At 35.7% G+C, this 10,755-nt stretch overlaps 1 protein-coding gene across 2 annotated transcripts; it reads right to left on the bottom strand.

The window, feature by feature from the left end:
* Nucleotides 1-440: 440 nt before the first annotated feature.
* Nucleotides 441-8,782, bottom strand: LOC104237311 (plant intracellular Ras-group-related LRR protein 7). 2 transcript variants are annotated; one of them, XR_713595.2, is made up of 11 exons: nucleotides 8,428-8,782; nucleotides 6,392-6,461; nucleotides 6,128-6,174; nucleotides 3,914-4,022; nucleotides 3,725-3,810; nucleotides 2,705-2,795; nucleotides 2,226-2,311; nucleotides 1,606-1,692; nucleotides 1,377-1,509; nucleotides 899-1,076; nucleotides 441-718 (listed from the first exon to the last, which is right to left on the bottom strand). XR_713595.2 is itself a non-coding variant. In XM_009791432.2 (10 exons), the coding sequence occupies exons 1-9, from the start codon at nucleotides 8,524-8,526 to the stop codon at nucleotides 1,399-1,401; spliced, it is 786 nt and encodes a 261-aa protein (XP_009789734.1). In that variant the 5' UTR covers nucleotides 8,527-8,780; the 3' UTR covers nucleotides 441-718; nucleotides 1,377-1,398. The 2 variants fall into 2 exon arrangements, 1 of the variants encoding a protein (XP_009789734.1); XM_009791432.2 differs by lacking the exon at nucleotides 899-1,076 and having other exon boundaries at nucleotides 8,428-8,780.
* Between the last annotated feature and the right edge of the window lie 1,973 nt (nucleotides 8,783-10,755).

Raw genomic sequence — 10,755 nt, forward strand, 5'->3', positions numbered from 1 at the left:
TTGATCATGACTGTGCTTCACATGATGGACCCGGTCCGTGACTGAGTTCATTTATCATTCTTCAAAACTTTACCTGTTCCCGGGCCAACAGTTATGTCCGGGTTGTTTGTTGGGAAAGATAATACTCCATTGTTTTGTCCAGACCAAATTATGCACACTATTGAGTATGTGTTACCTTCTATCACAGGTTCGAAATAATTCTATTCGTCGAGACTTAGATAAATAAAAAGAAATCACTTAGTATGTTTTTTACTCTGCTAGTATTAGGATTGGAACATTAGTTTCCACCAAGACTTGTAGTAAGCACTCCATACAATAGGTGTGGGTTTCGATCCACACTAACCTCTTTCGCCTCCCCTTCTCCAGTCCCCCTATATAACCGAATTTATTAATATAACTTTTTTTAAACAAAAAAAAAGAGAGAGAGAAAATAAGACAAGTTTACTAAGGTTTTTAATCATTGGTTTTGAATGATGATATACAGCTCACTGAATATGTATAAAATTATCAAAAAGGTAAAGGAAATCGTTAAGTCTGCATATCATTTACAATTAGTGTAACTCAAGTATAGATACAATTACGCACAAGTCAAAGCTGACAATCCATGATAAACTATAGAAGGGCTTGACAATGACTCATGTAAAGCGGCACAAGCAATCGCCTTTCATCAAAGTCAAAGCTGTCACAATGCCATCCAACCTCAAGCCGCAAAGTTAACCTGCAGAGATATCATCATAAAAAATCAGTATCGTCAATCGTAGCAGTTTGAATGGGAAGTTTTAAAAGATTATTGATCTAGCATCTCATGGAATCTCTTTTGCAACGAAAATCAATCAGATTCAGAAACTTGATGGACAAAATTATCATGCTACCATGGCACTATATCAGAAATTCTTACCATTCTCCATCTTTTGTTTGAAGTCACTAATATATTCCCAAAAATATACACACTTAGTGGTACAGATATAATGGCAAATAGTACAAGATATAAGCCTGGGACGTGAATGAGAAGAGGCAACTTTCCAGGCACACCAGGCTGGGAGGTAAGAGAAAGTATTGAAGACATGCATGTAGTCCTATCAGACGACAAGAATGAATTGTCAGAAGTAGGCATTACAGCTACTAGAAATACTAAAAGCTAGACAGCAACTGAAGGAGCATTATTGTGTAATACAGCTAACGCATGGCTATACAGTAAGGGGAAGTTTTCAAAAAGGAATTGAAGTAAAGATGGTAAAACCAAGATTTAAGAAGATAGAGCGGAAGCCTTGTTGAAGTAAAGATAGGAAAACCAAGATTTAACAAGATAGAGCGGAAGCCTTGTTGAAGTAAAGATAGGAAAACCAAGATTTAACAAGATAGAGCGGAAGCCTTACGTAAACTGCCTGTGGAGAGGAATCACAAGTCAACACCCTCATCAAGCCCTTTAGAACTGATTATCACATTTGAATCAATTTGTTTATCAAACTTCTGTTTACGGCGGGCTTCAAATTCCTTGAAGCCTTCCATCTGAAATAAAAAAGTAAATACCATTATCTGTAAATGACATTTCCAGGATTAACATAACTGAGTAGTATCAAACAGTGAACAATAGTGAGTAAAAACCTGTTGAAATTGGTCCATGGAAATGGGATTTCTGTGCAGTGCTATATTCTGCAAGCTCTTGCATTCTCTTAACAAATTTAGAGGCATCTGAGCAACAGGTACCAATAGCAAGCATGAGAATCTTGTTAAAACATATATCTGATAGGAACGAGTGCAAAAACTTGGATGCTTTAAATGGACAAGACTGTTAGAAGTTCCATCCATGACCACAAATATGGATGATTTTGTGTAATGAAGAGACCTAGATTTTGCAATATGTTCATTTTATAAGTTAGATACACTGTGCATGTTTCTTTTTGCACCCATACACAGAGCAGCAGTGTGGGCCTTTACGTATACAGATAGTGCGAAGAGGGTTCTTAACTCTGCTTAATAGCATCGTTAGATATTAAGAGAGAGAACGAGAGAGGGTACTCTTCAAGCATCATCAGAAAATATCTCGTATACACAGCATCAGATCTAGCTTTTCAGTGAGACAAACAGTCAAACCCTTATCCATGTGGGTGACAATGCATTGCACTTATTTATGTGTAATGAAGAGAGAGAGAGAGAGAGAGAGAGAGAGAGAGGAGAGAGAGAGAGAGAGAGAGAGAGAGAGAGAGAGAGAATTAGATGGTAACCTGATTGAGATTGTTATTGTTCAGGCAGAGTGACTTTAGTTGAACAAGATTGCAAACAGAAGCAGGAAGCTCTTCAATAGAATTATCTGCGACAAAAAGTTGGTATTCATAAGCAAGACCGCAGAAAAATCAGTAAAAACCTAATTTGGCACTCTGAGGAAAAATAGAACCTTAAATCATGTACAAATATAAATGAATGGCACCAAGACTAGTGTTTTATAAGCTTAACAAAAGAGAGTTGTGGATATTCCTTGACTTCTATGTCACCCACCACCCTCCCAATTTCATTATCGGCCATGACTTTCACTTAATTTTATATTGATGTTTTTTTTTTATTAAGGATGCTTCTTTTGTTCTTGTTTCGTTTTGGTACTTTATCCCTCAATGTATATTGGACATGAAGCTCCAGCACCAAGAAAGCAAACAAAATATAGAAATAGCAAGAATCAGATAATAGGCGAGCTAAAATCTGAAGGTACCATTAGCTTGCAATTCTTCCAAAGAGAAGCAACTTCCAATAGATTCAGGAAGAAACTTTAACTTATTGTTTGAAACATCCAACAGCACCAACTGCACGGCCAGAACATCAATGTCAATTCTACAGCCTTATGCTCTCAAATAAGATGAATTGAGAGTACTTGAGTCTAGGCAGTGCGCCTTTCTAAGAGAGACAGAAAAACAACATGATCATATAGAACCGAACTCACATACAGAGAAGATCTATAGAATAACAATATATGCGACCTTTTAGAAGGGTTCCACTTCCAGAGGAAATAGAGCAGTTAACTTGATTGAAAGATCTTAACTCATCATCCCAAGTCACCGAGCACGAGAATCAGAAAAAGAACAACAAGTGAACACTGTTTTTCATTTCTCGGTTATCAATGACATTGGAAAAACTTATGGAAAATAAATTTCAAATTGAAGTCAGAGGGAATTAAGAAGGAGAAAGTAAAGGCACTCAGTGTGGTGGACCTCAAGACAACCCACAAAGAGCCACTTATTCTCCAAACTCCACCACCCTCCCCAGAGAGCTCGAGGATCCTCTTCTAAAACTAAAATACAAGCACAAGATAGACGAGCGACATCATTAACTACCAAGAGAAGAATACAAATTCACAGTGAAGTGGAATCACTATATAAATTGGGAAAAAAGTTGGGTTTCCAGTTGCAAGAACAAAAAGTTCATTAATTTTGATATCAATTTGCTGAATGATTCTCTACTAACAAGAGCGATGGGAAGTTCATTAATTTGGATATCAATTTGCTGAACAGTTCTCTACTAACAAGTGATGAGAAGCTCATTAATTTGAATATTAATTCGCTGAATAGTTCTCTAATTGACAAGATTGACACCATTTCTTTAGCCACCTTAGCATCATTATACATAACATTGAACAATGCAGTAAAGCCAGTGCAAAAATTTCAACTGACAACTATATAGAACAGCATAACAGCGTAAGCTGGCACCATATAAACCATCAGAATAGATCACTTACATTCCGCAAGCTCCCAATGGTGTCAGGCAAGCTCGTTAACAAGTTTGCTGAGACAGATAAACGCTCAAGCTTCACTAACTGGCCCACTGAATACAAGAGCATTCGGTTGTTAGAAAAGAGAGTGTAAATATATATAGCAGAAAGACATCTACTAAACTTCACATATGATCTAGAATCCCGGGGAATTACATTCATCAGGCAAGGTTGTAATTTGATTCCCATCAAGTGTTGCAACTTTCAAAGACTGAAGCAATCCCAGGTTCACGGGCATATGCTCAATAAGGTTATCAGCCAAAATCTGAAAAGAAATAATCAACACTCAATTCTTTGGATAAATCAGACATAACCAACTGTTCATAGTATTGGTTATTCAAGAGAAGACATGTATGATATCAATAGTATAAAACATGAAAACCTCTTCAGAGTCGTCCGAAAATAAACACTTCTCACCAGAAGGGAAATGCATACAGTTTTCCCAAGTAGAGCTGATTCAGCTTAGTTGAGCGTTTGAGGGTGTAGAGAATATTCTTGTAAAGATTAGGACAAATTTATTTATTTTTGACTTTTTGTTGAGTTTTGGAAGCATCCGAGGTTCCTGTTAGCACGGATGATTGGGTGCATTTTATGGAGAACCGTGTTTTCATGTAGGTCCAGTTTTTGTATACCAGTTGTATGTTGGGGCTTTTTCCCACCACATATTGCCTTATCATAAAAAATTGAGCTGACTTGCATTCCAAATCTTTCACATGGCCATTTCCTCCTCTAAGACTTCTCTCTCTCATAGCCTAGAATCATCCTTTAAAGTTAAGCTGCCAGCATCTCTCTTGTTTGGTGTTCGCCATGATATTTTGGACAATTGCTATTGCTTAAACCTTACATATCCAACCGAACAAACCACTTATTATTTACTAGAAAACATGTTTAATCATTCCCCTCAATATTTAGCAAACCCGTTGATATAACAAATGAGAGGATAGAACTGCTAGCCAGCTATATGCCTGAAGAAACATGAGGGGCTTGCTTCGATATCATGTAAAAAACTCTATCTTAGTAATGATTGACTAAAAGGAGAGAAGCTTTTAACCACATTAGTGGTATGCTTCTTCCTTCTATCGGGACATGAAAATGCCACGAGAAAATTCAGATCGGATTTTTCTTATTAGAGTGTATTACAACGGTAGAGGGAATTAGTTGTTGTCTAGTATATGGTCTTGAGCAAATCCTTGAGTTAGCTTTTGAGGTTGAGTTAAGTCTAAGGTCAATTTTCTTAACATGGAAGCGGAGCCAGACTTATCCCCCTTATGGTGTTTTCCAGTGTGTGGCCTCATGTTATGTTGTCCAAGTTCCAAATTCCAGTCCTAAGCAGTGGGAGGAAGGGGGAGGATGTTAGAGTGTCCCACATTGGTTGAGGGAATGAGTTTTGTCTCCTTATGCAGTCTTGGTCAATCATCACCTTTCGAGCTAGCCTTTGGGGTTAAGTTAGGCCCAAGATCCATATTCTTAACAATTCTTAACTAAAATAGAAAAGAAAAGAACTCACAACACTTCTTCTGATGTAGCATAATATTATCTACCTTAGGAGAAGGTTTTGGTAAATACTAGAGCTATTTTTATTTTTTACAGTGCCAAATAAAGCTCAGTCAGTTTGCGTTTATGCCTGTTTTGCAAGGTTTTTAAAATTTAGGAGTACCTGCATTAATTATTTAGTAGGACTTTCCTTCCCCTTGTACAACTTTGGGTTATTAATGGTAAATTCGTTCTTTCTTTCTTATTCTTCTACTTTTAAAGTATAACTGAGTACTCAGACCAATTACTCACCCCCCCCCCCCCACAAACCAACCAGACCCAATCAAACATATTCGAGAACACGCAAAAATACCAGAAATATTGGGGCAGGTGCAAAAGGTTGTCTCCCTTAGGGATGAAGCAGAAAAGAAAGAAAGCAATTATAGCCTATGTCAGAATTGGTGGACACTAAGATAGAGTAGAACATCAATAACAACTATACTCAATCCCGAGCTAGTACAGTCAGCTATATCAATCCTTAGTATCCATTTTGCTCCGGTTAGACCTGTTTCGTTCCAATTCTCAGTAATTTAGGTTTTTCCAACTGTGGAGATTCCTCATTCTCTTCCCTTCTCTTATATTATCACATTGACAACATCATGCCTTCCAAAAGAAGCTAATCGTACCTTGCTAAATTTCTCTTCCAGAATAAACCGTGTACCTTTTTTCCTAAATGACTTTTGGCTCCAAATATATGACCAACAATTCTGACCTAGCTTTCATCATGAGATGTGGGCACTGATAACATAATAAGGTTATCTTATCAGATATTCTTCTTTTGATGAAGCCCCTTTGACACAAAGATAGGAAACAAACATGTACGTTTGTAGTACTTACTAGACGCTGTAAGTTAATTAACTTGTTGATCTCCATGGGAATATGAACTGCCACAATGCAAAGACTGAGAGATTAGCTTCAGGAAAACAAAAGGCTTCAGGTAAAATGAGATCAAAAGATAAATGACGTAAACAATTTCCCCAAGTAACAGTGTAACACAGGCATAAGCATAAATAGCAGTTGCAAAGGAATTGTTGTGATTTATCTTTGTACTCGAACCGACAAGAAGATAGGAATCAAAAGCTTGAGAAATTATTGCAATACCCAATTTATTGTGTGTCAAGTCGAGGGTGCGTACAGATCTCTCCAGGCTAATAACTTCATCTGGAAAAGACTGTACAAGGAAAAAACAGTCAGGACATCATGAATTTGATTAACAGAAAGGATTAAACTGTGTCCTTATCTGACATATTTACATTCCTTCACAGCAAGCATTATTCATTGAAACCAGCAAATAAACAACAGTAACTACTGAATCCATGCTACAATCACAATGACACTATCCAAGCCTTGTACCCAACTTCACGAATTAAAGTGAATGGGATCTAAACCTATTTCCTTATAAAGCCATACCACCAATTAGATTAGGAAACTCATACAAGCATGCATGTTGAATGTATATATGTGCAATACATGCGCGCACACACACGAGACATGGATACTTCATGACAAAAACAACCAGATCTCATCATTGAGTCATGGACAGTTAGTAGCTTAGGAAGGGAAAGATCCACTTTCAGTTAAAAATAATTGCATGTCATCATCGCCAGGACTCGCTTAAATCATCTACTGGTCCTGATGCCACTAAATGCAGTTACTCCCCCTCTCTAATTCAGGGGCGGATCCAATGTTACGGTACTTTTGACACATAGCATAAATTTATGTGTAAAAATCCACGAAAATTGCAACAAATACAGTGTTATCAAAGGCAAAAGTGTAAAAAAGCTCTAAGGTCCGTTGGGGCTTTAAGCGCAAAGCGCAATTAAAGCGTGGGCTTTAATGAAAAAAGGTGCAACTGGAGAAAAAGTAAAAATATGTATATTTAGTCCAAGACCAATAATTATAAGCATGAATAACAAATATATGGATAAAGAAATTGAAAAAAAATTACGATAGAGTGAAATATCAATTGTTTAGTATCGCCTTTTCAGGATTACATTCATTGGCAAGGAAAAGTATGCCTTAGAGCCTTGATGCGACATTGAAGCGCCCACAAAGCGAGGCGAAGCGCTCAACATGTTTTGACCCTCGCTTCAGGGCTTAAGCGCGCTTTAAGCGCGTCTTTGACAACATTGAACAAATAATAGATATGAACCCATAATATTAAAAATATAATGGATTCAACACTAAGAACCTCAAAGGTTGAACCCATAGAATTTAAATCTTGCTCTAATTTATGGGGCATAATCAATTGAACTAATTCTCATGCAGATCATTTACTTTTCAGAAAAAAAAGTTCACAAATTTAAAATTTATATTACGAGTACTATGTGATCATGACTGTGCGAACTTTGTAGCAAAAATGTTAAAGACATTGCAGAGTGCAGACAAAAGGTGCATCATTGACTCATGAAAATGAAAACCTTTCACAAAGGAATTACTTAAAAAGTAACCTGATATTAGTTCCCACTGAATGTATTTGGTCACTTGTCCATTTCTTTTTTCCTGCTCTTTCATATCAAACCTCTAGGTTCCTTAGAGAACAGAAAACATTCTAGAAAGAGATACATGGATTAAATTCTCCTACATGAAGATGATTAATTATGTATATCTGAAATAGTGAACTTAATCTATCGGCACATTAACTTTTTTGCTCTTAGGCAGTTTACTCCAAAGTGTCATGAAGGTTACATCCAAGTCAATTCCACAAAATATTCATAAACCTCCTCATAAGGAAGTAAAACGCTTCTCGCGCCAAACAACTCTATAACATAGAAAAAGGAATTGGCAATTTAACAGCACCAAAATCTGAAACAACAAACAGTCAATTAGAACACTTTTCTTTGAAGGAAAAGTCCATATTTTCAGTTGACAGATATTTGATCCAAAATAGACAGTAATTAGAAAAACACAGGGCAACATACACTGGGCTAATAAATCAATCAATCAACTAAACCTTAAATCAAAACTACTCGCAATCGACTATATAAATCCTCTATATCAATTCCACGATACTAGGTCTATCATTTCATTTCAATACTAAATGGAGTACAATTTATACAGTCAGCAAATAGTTGTCACGAGAAACTATTAACAATTAAAAAAAAGAGAGAGAGAGAGAGAGAGAAGAAATGAAATGCCTTCAATTTGGAGTCGCGTAAAGCAACGATGCCAGTAGAACGCCATCGAGCCATTCGGGTGGCTTTAGTATCTGCCGCCTTGCTACTGCAACACCCCATTTTCGATCACCAGATTCTACTCTTTCGATTAAAGGAGTGAAGAATAAAAAATTTATGGAAAAAACAGAGCAATTTGGTCGAGGAACAGACGACTATTTTGATGAAAGCGTGTGTGAGTTTTGCGCAAAGGAATTATGATTACGGGACTCTTTATGTTGTCAGATTTATAGCGTTGACGCTGGATTCTTCAACTCTCAAATGAATATTTGTTTTGCGTTATTGGGAATTTGGGACCATGTGGCCAATCGCCCATACAAATATACTCCCTCTATTCTAGTTTATCTTGAACTTTCTTTTCTTTTGAATTAATGTTTATATATGTAATAATAATGCAATTAATTGGTGCATAGTTGAAATTTTACAGCAACACAAATATTAGATATGTTTAAAATTACAAATTTCAAAAGTATTAATATTATGGCATATTAAAAACTATTCCTTTGTCTCAAAAAAAAATAAAAAATGATAACACTTTTGAGTGAGTCAAACGAGTTATTCTTTGATCATAATTTTTTATATACTTATTAAATATTTTAAATTATTAATTATTAGTATGACTTATATTACTGTTATATAGTTTTCAAAAACATAAATTTTATTTTAAAAACTTTTAAAGATTCTATGGTCAACTTTATGGTCAAAGTTAAGAAATTTAACTCTCGACATCCGAAAAATATTTTGGGTTCGGACTCAAATCAATTAATTATTCAAATTTCAAGCTTTAGCGAGATGCTTTATGTATCAAATTAGTTTTTCACCAATTACGTAACTATTTTTCTTCGTTAACACTAATATAATACATAGTCAAAGTGCCTTTGTTTTGTTAGGGTTTTGTCTTCTTTTCGGGGTGGTGTTTAACAGTACAAATGGTGTGTGGTAGTTATTATTTAATGTGGTAGTTATTATTTAATGTGGTATTTATTTTTTGTCCAGCAATTTTAATGTTGAGCAAAAATAACCACTACTCTATTAAAATTAATATGAAAAGATATTTTTACCGGTTCTTCCATTTTATTTCTTCCCAAACCCGACGAGCTCAAATCATTGATGGACCCTGACAAAGTTGAGCAAGAACACACTTACCTGCAGGATTTTCGTAGTGCATGAATAGGCTTTATTCCTAAGCACCAGAAGCTGGAGAGTTTAGTAGTGCTATATGGTCTTTGATACATCATCTATTACCATTGCAGATCTTCTCTTTCTTTGCAAATAATTTAGTGCAAATAATTAAGGACATCCAGTCCTAAACTTAGAGTTACAAGTTCAAAAGTTAAGGACATATAGTCCTAAACATAGAGTTACAAGCTCAAAAACTAAGAACAGGTAGTCCTTAACTTAGACTTACAAGCTCATAAATTAAGGACAGCTAGTCCTGAACTTACAGTAACAAGCTCATAAGTTAAGGATACTTGGTCCTGAACTTAGAGATGGAAGTTCAAAAATTAAGGACACTTGGTCCTTAACTTAGAGTTACAATCACAGAAATTAAGGACATGTAGTCCTTAACTTAGAGTTACAAGTACAGAAATTAAGGACAGGTAGTCCTGAACTTTGAGTTCCAAGTTCAAAAGTTAAAGATATGTAGTCCTGAACTTATAGTTACAAGTTCAAAAGTAAAGGACAAGTAGTCCTAAACTTAGACTTACAAGCTCATAAATTAAGGATAACTAGTCCTGAACTTACAGTAACAAGCTCATAAGTTAAGGACACTTGGTCTAAACTTTATGAGCAGAAGGGTATTTTCGTTCGGGCAGGTAAAGTTTATTAAAACAGTGGTTAAAGACTAAAGATATTTTAAATAGTAGCTTAAAAGTAAATACATATCTCATTAGTGGTTAATTGTGCACTTCCCCCTGTCTAACATGAGTTAACAACTAACAATTGTAGTATGAAATTAACTCTACAACAATAATAACAAACCTAATGTACTTTCATAAGCAGCGCCTAAGAAAGGGTAGTGCGTACGCAGACTGTACCCCTACCCTGAGCAGAAAGAAAAGTTGTTTCCAATTGACCTTTGGTTCAAGGAATGATAAAAAGAGAAGTAGCAACATGCAGTAATAACAGCAAGATAATAAGAAAGCCGAAGCGAAAGAAACAACATATAGTAATAAACATTTAAAAATAAAAAATACAAGAATAACACTAATACTACTGTATGGACAAGAAAAACTCATGATTACCCACTAACATTCTACCATAATTCTCGACCTCCACACCCACTTATCA

The sequence above is a fragment of the Nicotiana sylvestris genome, chromosome 10 (genome assembly GCF_000393655.2).
Source record: "Nicotiana sylvestris chromosome 10, ASM39365v2, whole genome shotgun sequence".
Taxonomy (NCBI): domain Eukaryota; kingdom Viridiplantae; phylum Streptophyta; class Magnoliopsida; order Solanales; family Solanaceae; genus Nicotiana; species Nicotiana sylvestris.

Bases quoted from the DNA above. Each gene is read 5' to 3' on its own strand.
- LOC104237311 (XM_009791432.2), bottom strand. From the start codon at position 8,526: ATGGGGTGTTGCAGTAGCAAGGCGGCAGATACTAAAGCCACCCGAATG. The intron at 6,175-6,391 runs GTATTGCAATAA...GCATTGTGGCAG, and splicing joins CTTGACACACAATAAATTGG to TTCATATTCCCATGGAGATC. The intron at 1,693-2,225 runs GTTACCATCTAA...CCTGTTGCTCAG, and splicing joins ACAATAACAATCTCAATCAG to ATGCCTCTAAATTTGTTAAG.